The 22,471-nt window shown below is 34.0% G+C and overlaps 2 protein-coding genes across 5 annotated transcripts; both read left to right on the top strand.

Annotated features, from left to right (window-relative positions):
* The first annotated feature begins 1,215 nt into the window (after positions 1–1,215).
* On the top strand, positions 1,216–7,991 carry LOC104098455 (plant cysteine oxidase 4-like). Of its 3 annotated transcripts, none has more exons than XM_009605191.4 (7): positions 1,216–1,359; positions 1,944–2,309; positions 5,237–5,339; positions 6,018–6,163; positions 6,291–6,438; positions 7,181–7,387; positions 7,478–7,991. In XM_009605191.4, the coding sequence occupies exons 2-7, from the start codon at positions 2,262–2,264 to the stop codon at positions 7,594–7,596; spliced, it is 771 nt and encodes a 256-aa protein (XP_009603486.1). In that variant the 5' UTR covers positions 1,216–1,359; positions 1,944–2,261; the 3' UTR covers positions 7,597–7,991. The 3 variants fall into 3 exon arrangements, with proteins under 3 accessions (XP_009603486.1, XP_009603488.1, XP_009603487.1); XM_009605192.4 differs by having other exon boundaries at positions 1,313–1,430; XM_009605193.4 differs by lacking the exon at positions 5,237–5,339 and having other exon boundaries at positions 1,217–1,359.
* An 8,563-nt stretch (positions 7,992–16,554) lies between these two features.
* LOC104098457 (uncharacterized) lies at positions 16,555–20,256 on the top strand. Of its 2 annotated transcripts, none has more exons than XM_070181415.1 (6): positions 16,555–17,739; positions 17,822–17,935; positions 18,016–18,393; positions 19,018–19,427; positions 19,515–19,623; positions 19,703–20,256. In XM_070181415.1, the coding sequence occupies exons 1-4, from the start codon at positions 17,326–17,328 to the stop codon at positions 19,072–19,074; spliced, it is 963 nt and encodes a 320-aa protein (XP_070037516.1). In that variant the 5' UTR covers positions 16,555–17,325; the 3' UTR covers positions 19,075–19,427; positions 19,515–19,623; positions 19,703–20,256. The 2 variants fall into 2 exon arrangements, with proteins under 2 accessions (XP_070037516.1, XP_070037517.1); XM_070181416.1 differs by having other exon boundaries at positions 16,556–17,739; positions 18,022–18,393.
* The last annotated feature ends 2,215 nt before the right edge of the window (positions 20,257–22,471 follow it).

Genomic DNA, 22,471 nt, shown 5'->3' with positions numbered 1-22,471 from the left:
GAACATCAATCAACATTGCCAATTCAAGAAAAATGTCCGAGAGAAATTATAAATAAGTTACAACTTACAACAAAGTTATATAGGAGCTTACAAATATTAGTATGATAATTTGTAATTGGCTACTAAGAGGCCTAGTTCAAATAGAACCCTTCCTAGAAGGTGGCTGCGTAGAGCCGTAGATTAGGTGCTCTTCAAAAGAATTATATTTGTATGTGAGATTTGAAAGTTCTATTAATAAAATAAAAGGCTCTAAGCGTTGAATTGTTTTTATGAATTGTCTTACACTCTTACTTAGTTACTTAGTGGCTTAAAATTATATTAAATAAATTATAACTCTATTATAAATTTATAATTACTAGAATATTTCATTACAAGTCTTTTGTTTTAATATTTTATAATTCTCTACTAAGTTTCCTAATTTCCGTTTAATTTTTAAGTTTATTAAATAACTCAAAAAACTAGTTGTTGCAAACTTTAAAAACTTAGTAATTGTCAAAAGAATAACGGTTTTCAAACTCAATGCTTAAATATATTTTTTTTAAAAACGACACTTAAGGCCCGCGAACCCGTCCCGTCTCGTTCCGTCCCGTCTCGTCCCGTTTGTTAGCGGGACGGGATGGGCCTACTGTCTGTCCCGTCCCATCTCGTCCCGTCCCGTTTGTTAGCGGGACGGGATGTGACTACCGTTTTGTCCCGTTTGTCCCGTCCCGTTCCGCCACCGTCCCGGCTAAATGTCGTCCCGTCCCGTTAATTCTGTCCCGTCCCGTCCCATCCCGTCCCGTTGGACAACCATAGTTATTCCACCGGAACCGTGGTTAATCATTCTAAATGGTCGTTTGGTTGGAAAATAATTTTCTATTATTAATTAATTCGGGATTAGTTATTCCATCTTAACATGACGATAAAAAATACTACAATTCCGGAATAATTAATCGCAATTCGCGGGATTTGTTATATCCCGATTTTATCTCAACCAAACGTGAAATAAACTCATCTTAAATTTAATCCCTAAATTATTTATCCTTTTTCTCTCATACCAAACAAGTCCTAAGAGGTCGTTTGGTTGGAAATGAGTTATCCAAGATTAATCATCCCACCCTCTCATAGGAACAAAAAAAATACTATAATCCTGAAATTAGTTGTACTGTGATAATAAAATCATCTCAAATTTAATGTCGAGATTAATTATAACTTAATTATGTACCGGCCCGAGTGGGCAAACAGGGTATGCACCATAAGTCCATATCCAGAACACCGACCCATCGCGTAGCCCCGAATTCGCCAAAACGCCCAGAAAACAATTTTAACGCAAACTCATTCCTCCTCCTCCATTCTCGATTCTCTGTGCTCCTGCCCACTGTATGATCCTGTTCTCTCCTGCTCCTCTTCAGACAATCCTTACTATAACTCTTTTGTTTTGTTTAAACCTGGTAGTTACTGATTTGTGTATTCCATTTATGTGTCTTCATGTCCAATTTATTGAGTTTTTCAGTTTCATTGTAATTTTTTCTCTAATACTATTTTCATTTCGATTGTTGCACATATTTTATATAAATTTTTTCCAATTGAATTACTCATCTACTGAACACACATCGATTTTTTTCCCTCGCAATATACTTACTTCAATTCTCTTTGTTTCAAGCTTTCTTCTATTTTAATTTAATTTATAAATTTGAGTCTTCATTTTCCGATAAATTTCATATCCAGATTTTGTTGCTGGTGAAGAGTACTGTAGCTAGCGCACCTCGGTTTTAATTACACTTGTTTTTTAGCTTATGAGGGATTTTTTTTGCATGTTGTAACTGTTCCGCTTGGAATTAGGGCTTTGCAAATGAAAATATGATATTGGAGTTATTTTTTTCCAAATTCTTTTGACTCTTGAAAGCAAGAATTTTTTGTGGATCAGAATTATCGAGTTTAATGGTAATTTCTTCTGTTGCTAGGTGGCATTGATAATAGAGTATAGAACTGTATCAGTTAAGCTACACATGGATATGTAATCATCGGTTTGGTTTGGATCGTACAGTCCAGTTTGTGCCCAATTGTGCTATTGAAGGGTATTCTGCTTGAAAGGCTGTTCTTGAGGGGTCTTCGGGAAATAGAGGACCCTTCAGGCTGGAAAATTTTTGGGTTAGTTCGAAGCTTTTAGCCACAGTAAGATAAGTTTTGTTGTATAGGCGTGGGTATAACGATTCTCGATTTGCGGAACATGCCAGCTGTACAAAAGCTTTATAACGCTTGTAAAGCATCACTTTCGCCTAATGGACCGGTTTCAGAAGATGCTCTCGAGAAAGTCCGTTCCCTACTGGGTATGTTTTAATGTTAATTAATCTGTGTAATATTTACTTAAACATTGTAGTATGTATTTAGGGGTCGTTTGGTTGCCAGACCTTATGCAGGTATTAGTGGATTAGTAATATAAATGTAATGTGAGTGTTATTTATTATTAGCTTATTTTATTTTATTAAAATTGTTAGTATAGTTTAAATATATATTCTTAAACAAAAAAATACAAGTTTGAATAAAGGGTATTCTTGTCATTTTGTGTTTTAATACAAGTATTACTAATACATGTATAAGTTATTCCACCTTCTACCCTGCATAAATAATACATAGATTCCTTCATAACTTATACATGTATTAGTTATGCGGAAAAGAAAAACATGAACCAAACATTGTATTAGCAATGCTACATTTTATGTGGAAAAGAGGAAAAAACAACCAAACATTGTATAACTTATGCTAGTTTTTATGTGGAGATTATTTTTTCCCTTTCTTTTAATCAAACAATGTATAAAGTTATCCTAGTTTTAATACATGGATAACTCCTCTCTAACCGGCTACCAAACGATAGAGTTCGAACCACCTTGCGGTTTAAATGGTTATTTTATTTGTCTTCTAATTTGTTTAGTCAAGTTCTTCTAGATGTGATACAAAATAGTTTACTGGAAAATCATCTGGTAAAATTTAATATACCGTTTTATGTTCAATGAGAATCTCCTAAACCTATTTGAGTGACTATCTTTTTGGCCATTTCGAGATTGGACGCTATAGCTGCTCTTGAATATAATTTAGTTTTGATAGATGCAAACAAAAAAAGGACAGTCCGATGCATAAGGCATTCCGTATTCACGCAGGGTCCGGAGAAGGCCTTATCCCAAGGGGTGTGATGTAGACAGCCTACGCTAATGCAAGCATTAGTGGATGCTTTCACGGCTCGAACCCGTTTATGATATTAAGGCATTAGTAATATTAGGTTGTAAAAGTAGGCATGAGAATTTATACCACTCAAGAATATTAATAAGCAAATCTATATCTCATGTTCAAAAGCTGATATCATCTTTTGAAATCAATGACCATTTGTTTAGGAGATCTGAAAACGCAATTGTGCTAGGGCTTTCTGTTGGCTGTGCATGTTGTGAGGTTAATAACTTTAATGTGCTTTTTCGATACATTAGACAAAAATCCACCTTACCTGCCCCTTCTTTAGAATCTTTGTTCATTTTATCTTTTTTTGTGTGATAGAGTTACTCATTTTTCATTGTCAATCGAGTTTTTAGATTTTAGGCTGTTATGTTTACCACTTAGGACATACATGATATATCAATTCGTACCTCCGTCTAAACCTGTGATGAAGAGAATCTTGGTGATCATAGCATGAAAATCTGATTTTTGAACAGTACATACTGCTTTTGAAGGGAAGTTGTCTGAGAGATGGTAATCTTCCTGGATGCGTAGGAAGAGTTTCGGTATGGACTAGGCTGGTGGATGATTTAGAGAAAAGAAACACATCCAGAAGAAAACATAGGGCTGATTGTGGGTGCTGATCAACATTGGGGGAACTAATTACAATTCTTGCTGAATTGCGGTCATGATAATGGTGCTGTTTGTGGCTCTTCTTAAGGTTTGGTTATCTAGAATAGGAGATTGGGCTTACTGATAAAAAAAAAAGAAGGAAAAAAAGAAGAAAAAGAAAGTGGGAATTGGGCTCTACAAATAGCTTTGGAGCCAAGTCCTTTTCTTCTACTACTGAAATTGAATACACAGAGTTTCAATAAATGTAGAATGAGAAAAACGACAAACAAAGAATTTTTTTAATTTTGAACTCATTGGCATCTTAATGTGTAGGTTGCAACTCACAGCTCTACAGTTCTAGAATATCCCTGCCCCCTTCCATTTCTTAGGTAGGAGGATTCTACCTGTAATGCACTCCTATTGTCGACAAAAGAGGCTTGGAATTCCTCTCTATCCAAATATGCAAAGAATATTAGTAGTGATGTGATCCTCCAAATTTCCTTGTCCTTCTTGCAGATCATCTGTAGCCTCCATTTGTGATAGCCTATGGCGTCACCCATGAAGCATTGAATGGGGAGAGTGCAAGGTTCCACAGATATGACTAGTGTCTCCCCATCATTCCTTGCTCAAGAATAATAAGACTTCTATTCGTAAAATCATAAATTGTTTCGTAACAATGTTCATTCACGATTACTTTAAATTCTTCTCCTAGATTCTAATTATAACAATGTTCTTTAAGGCTTGTTTGAGTGTGCGTACGCCCTGAAGCTGGGTGAAGATCTGGTTGAGCACTTCACTTCCCTTAGTGGTACCTTAGTGCATGCATCTTATTGCTGATAGTTTTTGCCTTTAACAATGCAGTACAAACAATAAATACAGTTGGCAAAGTGAAATTAATTGTTAACAAAATTTGATAAATGAGTGTTTTACTTATTGGGGAAAAAATTGATACTTAATATAAGAAAGCTGGTGAAAAATTGTATCATTACATCTAACTCAGGAGTTTTAAAATAACTTTTGAACTTAATTACTCATGCTTTTTACTTCATATGTTTCATTTAATTATGGGTTTTTCAATTCCTTTTTTCTTCAAAATAATTACTTCAATTGCACTTTGCAAATAAAGCTCCTCTAGTTCTTGGCGCTTTTGTACACTTTTCATCTTTGATTACTCTGATTTACAAGTTTGTATTCGATTGTGCAGCTCTGAACCTCACCTTAAAATTTCTAGGCTGTCAGCCAGTTAATAAATGTAGCTCTAATTGGAGTATTAGGCTTCTTGATTACAGGGGATTTTCAAATATTTTGTTTCAGCAATATGAATGCAGTTGCATCTTTAATACATCACATTTATGCAAGCATTACTCAGTTTGCCACATTGGTGAGAGTAGATTGGCAGGTGGGGATATAGAGCTTATGTGATGAAACTAATGAGGTGCAGGAATATTGGATGTATTTAAGACCAGAGAGACTTGAAAGTGGAAAGGAAGGGGATTGGTGCGCTTCACTATTAGAGTATCAAAGGTGGCAAAATTGGTATATAGGTAGGTTAAAAACCTATGTTATTTGTCTTTAAGATGTTAAGTCTTGGTGCTAAAAGCTGTCGGAGTAGTGTTGAATGTTTGTATGAAGTTAGTCCCTCAATGGTTAATTGGATGATTGGATTGTATCTCACACCTATAAATAGCTGTATTTGTATTCCATGATCACCAACTCTTCAGTATATATTTTGATGAAGACCAAATTCTTCAATACATATTTTCTCTCTTTTATTTCTTCTAAGTATGGACCAAGGGAATGACTGCCAATTATATGTATATTTTTTTTTGAGATAGGTAACTGAGACTATCAATCATATGTTTATTTGATACTGAACTATTTGATCCTTCTCATTCGCCATTGGTGGATTGTGACTAATGGAGTATCTGAATAATATCGCTGGAATCTAAACAAGCTTGAGGGATGAGTGTCTAACCATTGTCACCCAAGGGTATCAGTTCAAATCCCAGCATTGGCAAAACACTGGGCGATTTCTTCCCACTAATATGATTCCGGATCTCTTCCTTAGTCTCCAAAATCTCACTTACAATAACTTTATTTGGCCATGAGTTGAAATGTCAATATTGTGATTATTGGCCTTCTCGTGAATTTCAGGCTCATTTTGGCCTATGCTTCCAGAAATGACTTACATTACTTACATTCGGCTATTCATTTTGCTTCAGACAAAATCAAGCCTTCTGATGTGGGTCTTGAGCAGGAAGCGCAACTTGTGCGGAGTTGGAATGGTACTCTGCATGACCGCAATGGAGGAATACGGTCACCCCCACCAATCAAATACCTGCACATACATGAATGTGACAGCTTCTCTGTAAGTGTTGCATAATGGTTTTATAGGAGTGCTGATATTTGGAGAATGTGGATGAATAATATCCGATAGTAGAGATATGAAAGCTGCATTGTTGAATTTGTGATTATCCTCTTTGATGTTTTCACAGATGGGGATATTTTGTATGCCACCTTCCTCTATCATACCTTTACACAACCACCCTGGGATGACTGTCTTAAGTAAGCTGGTATATGGTTCCTTTCACGTGAAAGCCTATGATTGGATTGATATTCCAGGTCCTTCGGTTTTAACGGAAGGTACGTACTATTTAAGTAGATGTCTAGGATATACTTTGGTGGATGTGTAATTACACTTCATTGCAGAACGTAGGGTTTTTGCATGAGATGTTTTTGGTGTGCCATTAATTTGAGGCCTTACTAGTGCTTGTTTTCTCCTAAGTTATCTCTAATTAGGTAGCAGGTTCTCTCTTGTTCTGGTTATGTTGTCTTGGGTTGACGGGCCTTTACTGTTATCCGTAGATCTCTTCTGTTTTAGTGTAAGTAAGATAATTCTGAATCATGTATTTGTTTCATGACATGCATATTTTTGCCTAATGAAACTCCTCTTCTAAGAATTCAACCAGAATCATGTAGTTGTGCTTGCTTTTACTAATAATCACTATATTAAGTTGAGTAGACTTGCAAAATCAAGGTTCAAGTTACATCTTATGCAGAATTTTGTATCCGATGCTTCAGCGGGAAGGCAAAATGTGAGAATGTTGTGCATGTAACTATATTACTTGTAGATAGTTGACTACGACTGTGCGACGAAAGATTTATGACTAGAGAGATACTAGCAATTATTTTATATCAACGGAAAGGAGTCACTTTTATGAGCTTAGTTTTTTCTTTTTTCTTCATTAATATTTTATCCGGGGCTATTATTAGAGGATTTTACTGCTACTTCTTCTCGATCCTCTTGAATTCATATACAGTTGTACATGCATACACACACATCGGTGTTTGCTATCTTCTATTGTTAACCCCTAGTGTTGCACAGGTACTAGACCGGCAAAGCTTGTTAAAGACTGTGACATGACAGCTCCGTGTGGGACAACTGTTCTGTATCCTACATCTGGAGGCAACATCCATTGTTTCAAAGCCATAAGTCCATGTGCTATTTTTGACATCCTTTCTCCACCTTACTCTTCTGAGGATGGACGACATTGCACTTATTTCCGGAGGTCTCCCATAGGAGATCTACCAGGTAATTGCACTGTGAGAAATTTTGCGCAGATAGATGTGATATGAAATTCAATTATATTAAAAAGCTAAAGTATTTTTACACCTTATTAAGGTGAGCTTGAGGTAGATGGAGTGACATTCTCAGATGTGACTTGGTTGGAAGAAGTTCAACCTTCCGATGACTTTGTGGTCCGTAGAGGGCAATACAGAGGCCGTGTCATCAAAACTTGAGGTGCTTCATTCTTTTGGTTCTATCCATCAACTCTTATTACGCATTCAGATTAAGTAGTAATGTCTCAGCCGATGAGAATAATGACTTGTATTGGTCAGAAAGTAGGGCATTTGAGGTGTACATATCTTTATACCATACATTAAATTACTGACCTCACCTTGAATTAGTTAATGGTTAGACTGAGTATAAACAATTCTCTGAAGTTTTGATCGATAACAAACCAGCTTGCTTAGGCTTGTGCCTGCTATTCTGCTTCATGACCATTTGGGTCGATAATGATGTACACATAATAATATATAGAAACCTCAATCACTGAGCAGGGAAGCTTGGCTTGTTTGAACTTGGTTCAATTTTTCACAGGGTAGTTTGTCAAATGATGAGTCTAAATTTTGTTTACTAGTCTCTTGATAATAGTTTGAGTATCACAGCTGGAATGTCTCAATGTTGGATGAAGCAATAGGAAAATGATTTCTGTTCCTAAGTGAAGTCATTTGTCCTCTTTTAATATTTTCCGACAAACAAATACCATATAATGACTTGATCTTGAAAATATTTTCCAGCAAAATGTTTCCGTCGTACCACTAACACTCAATTATGCTCATTTGATTGCGTTTTTTTTATCGGCCTTCCATCTAGCTTTTGAACTGCAGATTGAGTGTGCTGGGGCAGATTAACATAAAAGTTAGTTTGACTCCTATTTAACTAACTTAATTAAAAGTTAAATAAGTTGGTTACATTCTTAAACAAGTGTGTTTGCGTGAGATAGCAGTACAAATGTACAAGAAGTAAACTCTACAACATACATGATATGAAAATGGTGAACAATTTGAAAAAGTAAGAAGTGTCAGAAATTTGATTTTTCAAATTATGTTTGCCGTTGCATTGCTGATTATCCTGTTTTATCCAATCTCTTGGACAAAATAATCGACGCAGAAACGCACAAGGGCCTACTAGAAGTGCTTTACAGATAGCTAGCTTAGCATGTGCTCTGCTTGTTAGGTGCAATTTGGTGAAGGGGAAGGATGTAGTTTTAACTGTTCTGTTAAACACAATTTCAATTCTTTTTGTAAGAAGTGAGGGTTTCATTACCTCACACTCAATACAAATTATCATTTTAAAATAAATTAAATAACTATAGACTCAACAACAGTAATAAATCCTATGAAATCCCATAAGTGGAGTCTGAGGAGGGTAATGTATACACTAATCTTACTTTTACCTTATAAAGGTAGAGTGACCGTTTCCGATAAATCAAAAGTTGTAATAACGACTATCCAAATTTTGTGACACCATTCCCGCCTCGGAGTACGACAACAAAAAATCCTTGTTTTTTTTTTTTTGGTATGGATGCTGGTATAGTTATACTGGCAAAAAATTTGAACTTACAACTATACAAAGTACTACTGCTTAAGAAAACTCATAATTAGATAATATTTGAAAAACCTCAGAATATTTTAGCCAGAGAAAATTTATTCAACTCCAAAATAATCAGGAAACCAACTTTTTAGCTCCCTTTATGCTTTCTTTACCCTAATTTAAGCTGCGTCTCTTAGGTTTATTTTGTTTGTTCTCTTGGAAGTATTGTTCTGTCTTCTTCCTTCTTCACCATAAATTCTGATAAGTGTCTCCTTAATTCCTAGGAGTATTATTTTGATGAAGTTCACACGCAAGTGAAAATTGTAGCAAAGTCTGGTGCATTCCCATATAAACATGTCATTACATTTCTTTGCGTTCATATACAGATGTACAAACAGACAAACAAGAAGATGGAAAAGAGAAGTAGGATACTGAAACCCTAATATAAAAGGTAATGAAGCATGGAGCTAGCTATCCGATATAACTATCATTTTTCCATGTAATGTGATCACAATTATTTGAAAGATTCTTTGTTTTACGTGGCAACGAACAGGGCGGCGGATGCACACGAAACCGCTTCGTCGTTTTACTAAATATATGTATTAATACTATGAAGAAATGGATAAGTAGGAAAAAATGATACCACTTAACCTAAATTGTCTCTTGGTGCATTGGTTATGTGCTTGATTTTGCTCTAATAGGTCGAATGTTTGAACCTCAACTAGCACATCTTTTTTTGCAAATATTTGAGAGAACCTTTGCGGTTAAAAATTGTGATGAAGTAGAATTGAACTCAAGACCTTTTCTAACTTAAGACTTAACAAAATTAATAGAGTAAGGATATTTCTTGTCCTAGAAATATGATAATTAAAGTTATTGTTCGTTCAGTCGTTCTTTTATAAAATTTGACATCGCTTATAAAAATTCTGCGTACGCCCCTAGCAACGAAATCTTAAAATATTGAATGTCAACAATCGATCATATGCACAAAAAATGACAAGACACAAACTTTCCCTTGGTAAGTAAACATTTGTAGCATTTTTGGAAGAGATAATTCAAAAGAATGTTATACTACTTGCAGGCCACCTAAAAGATAACTATATGAAATCGTCCATGAAAAGTGGGACCGGTAACCTGTAAACTAACATAAGTTGCATGATCAACAAGTTAAATACACTGATAATGTTAATATTCTTTACAATGTCAGTGCATATTCGTTAAATTAATCCATAATGTTAAGTACACTTTAATACTTCGAATACTTGTCTCCCCCTGCCTCTCTTCTATGTGCATGTATATATGTACTAATAATATTGGTTAATTCTGGACTGTCTTCGAACCTCACATGAAAAGTTCTATAGTTTGTGCAATGAAAAAAGAAAAAGAAAAAGAAAACGAAGAAAGGGTTATGTATTTTCTATGTTTGCTTCTTCCTTTTAATTGTTCCTTAATAAGTGCACAAGGATTACTTAATTGATGATTCGTTCTGGGTTTTGTACCATTAATTAATTCAAATAACTATTCTATACCCTTTTCCTGATTAAAAAGAAAGAAAAACTTTTGGTTAGCTAACAAACTTGCACAAGAAGTAGACCGAAATAAAACATTCCAATCATTATTGTGCAATTAAGTGCAAGACGAGGGGAACTAAACATAATCAGTCAGCTTTCCATTGACAATATTAAAGTTAAAAATTTCACTATTTTGGTAAAGAATTTGTATCATGTTTGCTCAAGAAGTAGATTAGACATAAAACACTCTCGTCATTATTATTTATAGCCCTCTCCGAGATAGATGGCATACTAGAATTCTCTTATAGGGAAAAATGTCTTGTGAAAGTGCAAAGACGTGGGCAACTGAACACACGATCAGCCATTTCCTACCATTGAAGTTAAAATGTTCAACAATTTTGGGAAAGAATTTTTGTCATGTTTTCTCAAGAAGTAGATTGACATGAAGCATTCCAATGTAACCAATATAGGCCTCTCTAAGAATATAAGATAGAGAACATATATTCTAGTACAATTTTTGTGTATTCCTAGGGGGAAAATGTTTAGTGAAAGTGCAAAGACTTGAGCAACTCAACATAATCAAACTAGCCGGTTTTCCTTTTCTAACATTGAAGTTAAAATGTACAACTATTCTGGTAGAAATTTGTGTCATCAACATGACACGAAAACTAATTTTTTTTAATAAGTTATAGCTAACCTAATTTTGTACGTAGAGATAAGCTCATAATTATTGCCATAACTATATATCAGCGGTCATTGATTGACTAGTAAAAGGGCCAAACGGTAAAGTTTTTTTTGTGTGACATATAGGTCACGAGTTCGAGCCATGAAAACAGTCACTAATGCTTGCATTAGAATAGACTGTCTACATCATACATCGGGATGTTTTGTGCACAAGGCTACCCTTTTAAGTTAAGAAGAATTAACTTAAACAGCTGCCTACCCGCACTTAAACTTAAAATAGCCAGCGAATGTATAATATATGTATAATATATTTATAATATGTGCATAACCGTATATAATTATGTATAATCTATAATATTGGCTAGAAAATATAAACAATAAATTCGAACGACTATTTGTGTAAAGATCCCGTTAGATAATTCAATCTTTGATTTTGCTGTGGTCTTTCTAATTTGCTATTGCTTGTGATTTTTTAGTGAACATAGCACGGGCTAGCCAGTTTTCGGACTGTTAATTGAAAAATAGCCAGTGTTTGCAAAGTTATTGATAGCCATTATTCTGCTGCAACACGGAAAGTTTCGGCATAATATACTGGAGATTGGTGCACCTATGTATGAACTTCCAGCATATTATGCTGGAACTACAGCACACAGAAGTTCCAGCATAATATACTGGAGATTGGAGCACCTGTGTATGAACTTCTATCATATTATTCTGGACCAGTATATTATATTGGAAGTTCACATGTAAAAAATTCGAACTCCAGTATATTAAACAGTATTTTCGTTCGATTTATCTTTACATGAAAAGTAGCTAAATTTTGATTACTTTTAAAATTATGGCTATTTTTCATTTACCACTTGTAAATCTGACTATTTTTTAATTTCACAGTATTAAATTAAATCATGGAATACTTTGAGGAAGCTTAGACTCAATTGTTTGGTCTGCCAATAAATGATACTGATAGTAAACATTCTTCGGCATCAAATGGTTTGTTCTCAAATTCTCTCCTCAACTCCTCAACAATAAAAACTTTTCCAGAAAAAGCTTATTTCTCTTTCTCAGTCTTGATTGATCACTAGCCGGTGTTGATGATTCGGTTTGGATCGGATTTTTCCTTTAAAAAAATCAAATCAAGTAAGTTGATTTTTTAAATAGTAGAATCAAACCAAACCAATTAAGTCGGTTTTTTATTGATTTGGTTTATGTCGATTTTTCGGTTTTTACGACTATTTATCGGATTTTTTCTTAAACATATATTCTGGCGATTACATTTTCAATGTAACACTATCAAACCAACTGCTTGAGAAATTCATCATTTACCTAAATATATTGATGATAATTGTTAGTGATGAGTAATATTAGGACTCAATTAAGAATAGATTATTTTTAACATGAAATATATTCTTGTACTTAGCAAAGAAAACTACCAATCAAACTAGAATTTAAAGGCAAGGAACTAGATTATTATAATAGTAATTATTAATATGTATCATAAAATTTTAGAAACTTTGTATAAAATAATACATACATACATATATATATATATATATATATATATATATAGTGTAATAATAAATTGTAAATAGCTACTTCTATAGTTGATTTGGTTTGGTTTGGTTTTTTTATTAAAACCAAAACTGAACCATATTTGATCGATTTTTTAAAATTCAAAATCAAAACCAAACCAAAAAAAGTATTTTTTTTTTGGTCGGTTTGGTTCCGTTTTTTTTTTGGGGTTTTATGATTATGAACAGTTGAACACCCCTAACTAGCTCGCTCGTTATAGTTGCATTATTGAAGCTTTTGGTTTTTCAGACTTTCGTGAGAGTTCTCCGATTTTCCGTTATGTTCTTCATACTTGAGAAGAGAATCAGTACTACTGATCATGTCCAACAGAAAGACATCTAACACTAACAGTAATATGCAAACATGCAGTGACTCTTGTGTTTCGATTCAAATTTCCCCTTACTTTGATTTGAATGAATTTGCCACCAATATTAGTCACGAAGATTATAAAGTATCCATTTTTAGTGGTAATAAAGCTTATGAAACTGAGTTATTACTGGGAAGAAATAAAATTGTCCGAGGGAAAGAGCAAAAATTAAGCAAGATCAAGATTTAGGAAATATGTTCGATCCAAAATTCTTTGGCTTCTCTGGACTCCTGATCACCATCTTGCCTTTGTAAATGCTGTGGGAAGACTTGGAGGCAGGGGCGGAGCTACAGTAGTGGGTATGGGTTCGAGCGAACCCAGTGACTTTTTCCGAAACCCTGTATTTATATTGAAATATTTACTAAATCTATATAAATATATACTGCCGAACCCAATAACAAAAGGGGTCTTGGTTCAACGCTAAGGGTTGTGGGTTTGCTAGGAAAGATGGGGTTCGATTCCCGTTGAAAGCAGTATTTTATTTTAAAATTTAAAACTCACACACTTCAAATCCACGCTAACCTCTTATTTCCCAAGTTATTAACTCCATTTTTAATGGATGGATGCTTTATAGTTATTTTTTAGGTGAACTAGTTGCGTAAATAAGAAGTTAAACTCATTCGATAATGTTAGCGTACGAGTACAATATATCCATTGATGATTGAAAGGGAAAGATCTGAAAACTAAGGTGAGATAGCAAATACAAGGGAATACTAATGCCAATGTGAGGGGATAAGTACACAGGATCTCACCTTGCAAGTCAAATATTGTGCATTGGAGTGAGATCTTGTTAAGTACTGGCCTCGTAGGCCTCATACACAGTTTTATTAGTGTCAAAAATTGTTCAACTTCACTTTGTTGCCTGTTGATTTATGGAACTCGATCTTCCCAATTATATCGCTGTTCCATTTCTTGTCACAAGTGTAAAAGAAATAGTCCCTACAAATGTCTGATTAAATCCATACTGAGATATCTGTAATTTGAAGTTACAAGACACCCTATATAATGAAAAGGGTGCCTGCCCTTTGTTACAAATTGGTTTATAGAATCATTTTCTCCCACTCATTCATTTTGTCCCCATGGCAACTTGAGATGTTACTCATGAGGATTATTTTTCTTGTCCATGGGATGTTGGGAACCTTGGAGTAATAGTAAAGTTGTTTTTATGTGATATATAGGTTATTGGTTCGAGCCGTGACCACCGCCGCCGCCTCCACCGCAGCCACCACCTCCACAGCAACTGCCAACACCTCCAGCACCACCAAAAATCATGATGTTGCTACCAGTAGCTGCACCACTAACACAACGACCAGAGGGCTTAGACTTGATTATCTTTTTCTTCTTAGACAAGTCCCTTTCAGGATCATCAGTGCATGAAAATACCACCATTGACACCACCAAAACCGAGAAAATGTTAACGCAGAGCAATAACAAGCCTCCAGAGTAGCTAATCCTAGCACCAGCTTTACTAAAACTATCATCACCATCTAAAAAAGAAACTAAGAACCTAGCCATTATATTTTTACACTGTTATATCTGAAGAACATGAATGCATTTATAGAGGACTCATTTCCAATACCTATAATACAAGAATTACGACTGTTTGTTAGGATAATGTCACATAGCTTTGCCATTTTTTCTAACTTTTGAGCAAAAAGACAATTGTTTGTTGATCATCAAACTCTTCACTATAAAAAGTAATGTTTCCCTCGTTAAAGAGAATAATAGTACTGTAATTTAATGACTTTTCTGGAAATCTTTGACCATTGCTTCTATAAGAATCCATAGTCTTCATAATTATGTAAGGATGAGATCTTTCACTAAGAGCCCGTTTTGAAAATTGTCTTTCCTCAAAAGTATTTTTTTGAAAAGTTTGAGTAGTGCGCTCATTGTGTGTGGTCAATTTAAAAAAAATATACTTTTAAGTATCAAATTACGAAAAAAGATAATAAATATTTAATTTATAATTAGTATTATTTAAAAAAGAAAAATAAATTTAAAAATTTATTTTAAAAAATTAATTAAATATAAAGCGTAAATTAAAATTTTCGATCAATATAATATAGTTATTCCAAAGCAATAACATTTAGTGTTTGATATTACTTATTGTTTATATGATAATTTAAATATGTCAAAATACATAATTCAATATAAATTTAAAGCCTACTCTTAGAAATAGGAGAAAGAGAATACAAATATGATTAAAATAAAAAAGAGATTAAAGGTATATAGAAATAAAAAGGAAAATGAAAAGAAAAAAGAAAAATATTAAATTAATAAGTGATAATTTAAAAAATATAAATTTATTATAAGGTTTTTGTGTTGAATAAATTAAATTTTTGCTTCTGTTTCTTAGAAAAAGTTAGAATTTGCAGTTCTCTACGAAAGCAGAAAAACAGTTTATGCCAGTGCTTACAAGTACTTCGTCTTAGCTAAATACCTTAAATTTTTTGAAAAGTGACAAAAAAAATAATATTTTAGCCTCCAGGAAATTTGGGCAAACAGGCTCTAAGCCTAAATTCATTCTTCTCGAGAAATTTTGTTGTGAATCTTGATCATTCTAGTCTCCTAAAATTGGAATGTCACAGCTGTTCTTAGCCCTACTAGAAAAATGCAAATTATTCTTGGAACTGTCCTATTTAAAAATCCATATATATATACATGTGTATATATTTCCGACGCATTTCGTCGGAAAAAGCGATCTAACCAAGATTAAATGATTTTCCCGGTTCGGTCGGAAATTGAAATGTTATAGAAAGGGCAGAACCCACTTTTTCTTTTCATTTCTGACTTCTTCCTTTTCTCTCTTCCTCTTCCTCTGCTACTAGAAAAATGCAAATTATTCATGGAATTTTGCTATAGAAAAATATCAATATTATACATACAACGTGTATATATCTCCGACGAGTTCAGTCGGAAATAATTTAAAATGATTTTCCGACCGATGGAATGACCGACAGTTTCAGTCGGAAATTGAAATGATATAAAACGGACAGAACTCTCTTTTCTTTTCTCATTTCTGGCGTCTCCCATTTCTCTCTTCTTCTCCCTCCACTGTCACACCCCCCCCCCCCCCCCCGGGCAGCCTCCTCCTTCATTGAGGTAAATTTTTTTATTATTATTATTTTTTTCTTTTTCAGATCTTATTCAGACTTCAGCGTTATTTTTTTCGTTTTTTTTTTTTTTTAAATTTATTTTTTCCTTTTTCAAATCTGTATTCAGCGTTTCTTTTTCTTTGTTTTTCTTGTAGATTATTTACTGTTTTTCCTTTTTTCAGATCTGTATTTAGTTTATTGTTCATTCTAAATTTACTGTTTAAGCATGTGAAATTGGGATTTAGTTTTTAATGTGAAAGTAATTGATAAAAAAAGCAGTTAAAATGATTTATGCTACTCCCTCCGGCCCACTTAGTTGTCAGTTTTTCTTTTACACGTTCCCTCAGAAACTATTAATAAGCGTATTTTTTGACTACTATATCCTGTAATACTCTTCACTTTTAGGTTTTTTAGGCTATGTAATCAATATTTTTACTTTCAAGAACATTTAATACTAAGGGCAAAATAGAAAAAAAAAATTAATTATACCTTAATTTTCTAAAACAACAACTATTTTGGACTAGATATATTTAGTAACTACGACAACTAATATGGACATGAGGGAGTAGTTTTTTGAATGGATATTTATAGTTTGGTGATATCTTTGTGATAAATTGTTGAGCTTTCAATTCCATTTAGTTGATGATGAAAATTTTCTGTTGTATAGTTGATATTGGCTAGTTTTGAAGTGTATAAATGCATTCAAGTGAAAAAACTATAGTGGATATTCTTCAATACACCAAAAATATGTAGTTGACTCTAAATTATAAAGTCATCACGACATTCAATTTTAATTATTAATAACTTGTGGTGTCGAAAAAACATAGTAGCATTTAGAATCAAATATAAGATAAGCATTGAAACTTTAATTCTTTAATCACAGACGAGTGGCAATTGTCGAGAATATCTAAAAGATTGCTTTATTGAAAACAAAAAGTTTGATAAGAAAAGCTTAGCAAGTAACATGGGGTAGCCAGAAAAACCTGAAACATGATTTTATTTAAAGGTGGGAGGGAGACACTAAATTAAAGAAAATAGAAGGGTTTTTCTCCGTATAATTTAACTTGTTGAGAATATCTAAAAGATTCTTATATTGAAAAGTTTAAGAAGTGAAATATTTTACTTATTTTTTTCTTGATTGTGTAGATGCAACCTGAACATCGTAGATGGATGTATAATAGAAATTATCCCAATCGTAGAGGGTTGAGGGAAGAATTTGTACAAGGGGTTGATGGATTTATTGATTATACAATGTCGCTTTCTCCGTTTCGTCATGAGGGCACTATTAGGTGTCCTTGTGTGAATTGCAAGTGCATGAAATTTTTAAAGCCGGAGAATGTTAAACTTCATCTTTATAAAAAGGGTTTCGAAGATAAATATTATTTCTGGACTGCTCATGGAGAGATCGAGCCTAGTATGGATGTGAATTATCAAAAATTTACTGATGAGGAGGCCTTCCAGAAGAAGAGTGCCAAAGTAAAGGGTGTTCGAACATCTGAAAAGGGCAGCTCGTTGCACAATGAGGGTTTAGTTACAGTGAGGACTCAGGGGAAGAGATTGGTAACATATTTGATGTATTTATCTTAGTTTTTAACTATATTCATGAATTTCTATTAAACTATTGTTTCTTTTGCATGAAAAGGCTTACACGAGATCTGTATCTTGTGATGAAGTCCTCCAGAAGACCCACACAAAGAAAAAGAAAGATGGAAAAAAGGTTTGGGTTGGGGTTGAACCTCAAACTGAGCAAACAAATGTAAAATCCAAATATATTTCTTATTTCGTTTTCTTTTAAAAAGTTTTTTTTGTATAATAATAATTGTACTTTTCTTGCAGAATGAGTACAAAAAGAATTTAGAGGGGTACATACAGAATGAGTCGTTCGGCGATCAAGATGGGCCAAGCAAACCATCTGATAATGCGGACATTAGTATTAAGGTGGTTGGTGACGTACATAAGGAGAGAGCCTACGACGTTGGATCAGAGTGTTCATTCACTCGTCAGTTGCCAAGATTGTCTGGTGCTTCTTCTTCTTCTTCACAGTCTTTAGTGAATGAGGATGAGTTGGAGGCAGCGCAGAAGCAGTTAGAGGCAATGCGGGAACAGGTAGAGATGGATTCATTGCGGAGACAACAACAAAAGCTGACAAAAAAGCACGAAGCAGGTCGTTTAAAATTTGCTCAATTTGAGAAACTAGTGCATAAAGTCACTGAGGTAAGTTTTCTATTTTTATTTTTTTTGTATTTACTGTTTTCCCTTTTTCAGATCTTATTCAGTGTTTCTTTTTCTATGTTTTTCTTGTAGTTTATTTATTGTTTTTCCTTTTTGCAGATCTGTATTTAGTTTATTAGGATTTAGATTTTTTGTGTGAAAGTAATTGATAAAAATCTGTAAAAACGATTTGTGATAGTTGTTTGAAATGATATTTATAGTTTTGTGCTATCTTTGTTTGATAATTGTTGCGTTTTTCAATTCCATTTAGTAGATGAAAATTTTATGCTGTATAGTTGACGTTGGCTAATTAGTTTAGAAGCGCTTAATATATTCAAGTGAAAAAATTGTAGTGTCTGAAAACATATTTAGCATCAAATTTAAAAAGATATGCATTGAAACTTTAATTCTTTAGTCACGGACAAGTAGCAATTGTTGAGAAAGCCTAGCGTAACATAGCCAGAAAACCCTGAAACATGACAAAAATGTGGGAGTGAGACACTTAATTAGAGAAAATCGAAAGGTTGTGCTCCTTATAAGTTAACATATATATTTAATTGAGAATATCTAAAAGATTGTTATATTGAAGAATTTGAGAAGTGAATTATTTATTTCTTGATTGTGTAGATGGAACAACAACGTAGATGGATGTATAAAATGATTACCCCAATCGTGGAGGGTTGAGGGAAGAATTTGTACAAGGGGTTGCTGGATTTAATGATTATGCGATGTCGCTTTCTCAATTCCGTGATGAAGGCACGATTAGGTGTCCTTGTAAGAAGTGTAAATGCAGAAAGTTGTTGAAGCCGGAGGATATTAAACTTTATCTTTATGAAAAGGGGTTCAAAAAGAAATATTATTTCGGGACTGTTCATGGAGAGATCGCGCCTAATATGGATATGAATTTTTAAAATTTTACTAATGAGGAGGCTTTTCAGAAGAAGAGTGCTAAGGCAAAGGGTGTTCGAGTATCTGAAAAGGGCAGCTCGTTGCACAACGAGGGTTTAGTTACCACGAAAACTCCCCGGAGAAGATTGGTAACTTATTTGATATATTTATCTTAGTTTTTTTTACTATAGTCATGAATTTCTAATAAACACCTATTCTTTCTTTTGCATGAAAAGGCTTACAAGAGATCTGTGTCTCGTGATCATGAAGTCTTCCAGGAAACACACACCATGAAAAAGGAGGATGAAGAAAAGGTTTGGGTTGAATCGCAGGCCAAGCAAACATGTGTAAGATCCAAATAAACTTCTTATTTCGTTTTCTTTAACTAAGTTCATTTATATAATTATGATTACTTTTCTTACAGAATGAGTATAAACAAAATTTGGAAGACATTCAGAATCAGTCAATCGACAATCAAGATAGGCCAAGCAAACCATCTGATAATGTGGGCATTTGTCTTAAGGTTGGTGGTGGCGTACATAAGGAGAGAGCCTACGGCGTTGGATCAGAGTGTTCATTCAGTCGTCAATCGCCAGGATCGCCTGTTCCTTCTTATTCTTCACAGTCCTCTCTGAATCAGGGTGAGTTGGAGGCAACACAGAGGAAGTTAGAGGCAATGCGTAAAAAAGAAGAGATGGATTCATTGCGGAGACAAATGCAAGAGGTGACAGAAATGTTTGAAGCAGATTTTTTAGAACTTGATCGACTGCAGAAACTAATGCATGAATTCATGCACAATTGTCGATCTGATCCAGTGTCTGACTCCGGTTATGATGGGGAGAATTAGTGTATTGTACTTGTGATTTTTGGAACTTTTACTTGTTTTATTTGGTTGGAATGTTACTTGGATGGCGGAATTCTGTTACTCATATTCATATGATGATATGATCCTAATTGAAATTTGACTTGTCCTAGAGATGTTATCATGTTACTCATTGACTCATTGTTGTGTCAAATTCTATTTGCAGCTTAGGAAAGCTTCCAAATTTCCTAAGCTGAGGAATTATTTGCAGCATAAATCAGATGGTTTAGAGAGGAAGTGAGATTGTTCGCCTTGTGCTTGAGATATTTGTCAAAATTATAGAGTCTGAAAACAGAGAAAGGCTTTGATATTTCGTGAGGAATTGTCATACATATATTAAAGTAAAGCGGACAAACTAAAGAAAATAATAAGGAAACTTAACAAAGCACTTTCAGCGCAATATCAAAAGTTTTATATTTAGGGTGTGTTTGGTACGTCCAATTTTCTCATATTTGGTTGGCTTAAATATTTTGAAAAACATTTTCCACTCATTTTCCTCCAATTAGAGGAAAATATTTTCTCTATCAAGAGAAGGAAAATATTTTCCAAAACTCTTTTCCAACCTTCCCCCATTCCCCATCCCCACCAACCCACCCCCACACCCCACCCCAACTCCACCCACCCCACACTACATAAATAGAAATATTATTAATAGTACTTTCTTTTTATGTTATAGATAGAGTATTTTTTTTCATTCCAACAAATGAATATTTTTTTCACGATATAAAAAATATTTTTTTTATTTTAACAAAAAAAGTACTTTCTTTTCGTGATGTAGGAAATATATTTTCTTTCATTTCAATAAATGATGTATTAAAAGTATTTTCTTTCATTTCAACAAAATGAGTACTTTCTTTTCATGATGTAGAAATAATACTTTCGTTTTCAACCAAAATAAGAGTAATTTGTTTTTAATTATGGAGTACAAGTTTAACGTTGTTTTTGCGTAAAATAGTAAAGCAACACATTAGTTCATTTGGGTTTGTGTGAATTATGGAAGAATAATTAAATTCTTGAAGAAAATAGAGTCATGAAAATGTTGGATATTTGAAGGGAGGAGAGGAGGGGGAGGGGAGAGCACAGGGAACATTAAGACTTGGAGAAGGGGATGAGGTGAATAGCATAAAAAATTATTTTTCTAAAAAATATTTTCTACTCTCTAACCAAACACTAGAAAATATTTTTCGAAAAAAGGTTTTCACTCACCAACCAAACAAGGGAAAATGACTGATAACATTTTCCATCACTCATTTTCCATGAAATTTTTTCTAGGAAAACATTTTCCTCCGTACCAAATACACCCTTAGAAGTCTAAGGTCTCGCTTTCTCTCGGCGCATGATAACTAACGTGCACGTCCATGGGGGAAAGAGAACGAGAATCCCTTCGCCGAAGGCAATCAAAGCTCTGGGATCTGCTGCAAGTGGAGCTGGGCAGCAGAAATCGAAAGGAACACCACCAATTACTGTTAATCGAGAGCATGGGCGAAGGTACATAGCCTTAAGGGTGGTCAACTGCCACCCTTTGACAAAATATTATATTGTATATATAGGTAAAATATTAGATTTTAATGGTATATAACATATAATGAACACCTTTATCGGGGATTTTTTACTTATTTCAAGTTTGAACATTCTAAATAAAATTTTTGGTTTCGCCACTGACTGATCGAGAGGATGTACCGGAACAAACCATTGAAATAGAGCTAGGGCAAACTATGGAATTTGTGGATACAATTGAGCAATCAGAGTGGAGGAAGGACTCACAAGCATCGGGAAGTCAGAGTGAACTATCATGGGCAGACGAGGTGGAAGCATTGGCAGATTTGGAGATGAAGGCATCAATTTGGGACAACTTTGATATAGCAAATAGTGTCGAATGCTGGTTTCAAGCTGAAATTCGTTTCACCGGACAAACATGGTGAGTCGTCCATCTGTGAAATTGAACTAGAAGATATAAGCACGGAAATAGAATACTGGAAAAATGACATAGTATGCTACGTGTTAGGAGCTTACCCATAATTGTTTTGTATTGAATGGCTATATTCAGAAGATTTAGGGAAAACATGGAATAAATAAGGTCTTTATGTTAAAGAATGGTATAGTACTGGTTTGGTTTGATACTGCTATTGGTAAAAATGATGTGATCCAAGGAGGGATATATCATTTTGACAACAAACCATTGATTGTAAAATTTTGGGAGCCAGATACGAAGTTCACAAGGGAAGCACTATACACAGTCCCTATTTGGGTGAAATTGCCAGGATTGAATTTCAAATACTGGAGTCTTAAGGGTCTGAGTAAAATAGGGAGTCTTATTAGAAAAGCTATAAT

The sequence above is a fragment of the Nicotiana tomentosiformis genome, chromosome 7 (genome assembly GCF_000390325.3).
Source record: "Nicotiana tomentosiformis chromosome 7, ASM39032v3, whole genome shotgun sequence".
In the NCBI taxonomy this organism is placed as follows: Eukaryota; Viridiplantae; Streptophyta; class Magnoliopsida; order Solanales; family Solanaceae; genus Nicotiana; species Nicotiana tomentosiformis.
This window is presented reverse-complemented; position numbering and strand designations above follow the sequence as displayed.

What these genes read in the sequence shown, in the direction of transcription:
- LOC104098455 (XM_009605191.4), top strand. Translation starts at nt 2,262, where the DNA reads ATGGACCGGTTTCAGAAGATGCTCTCGAGAAAGTCCGTTCCCTACTGG. An exon ending in GAAAGTCCGTTCCCTACTGG is followed by an intron (nt 2,310 to 5,236) that starts GTATGTTTTAAT and finishes AATGAGGTGCAG; the next exon opens with GAATATTGGATGTATTTAAG. An exon ending in ATGAATGTGACAGCTTCTCT is followed by an intron (nt 6,164 to 6,290) that starts GTAAGTGTTGCA and finishes ATGTTTTCACAG; the next exon opens with ATGGGGATATTTTGTATGCC.
- LOC104098457 (XM_070181415.1), top strand. Translation starts at nt 17,326, where the DNA reads ATGCAACCTGAACATCGTAGATGGATGTATAATAGAAATTATCCCAAT. An exon ending in GGACTCAGGGGAAGAGATTG is followed by an intron (nt 17,740 to 17,821) that starts GTAACATATTTG and finishes TTGCATGAAAAG; the next exon opens with GCTTACACGAGATCTGTATC. An exon ending in TAGTGCATAAAGTCACTGAG is followed by an intron (nt 18,394 to 19,017) that starts GTAAGTTTTCTA and finishes TTGATTGTGTAG; the next exon opens with ATGGAACAACAACGTAGATG.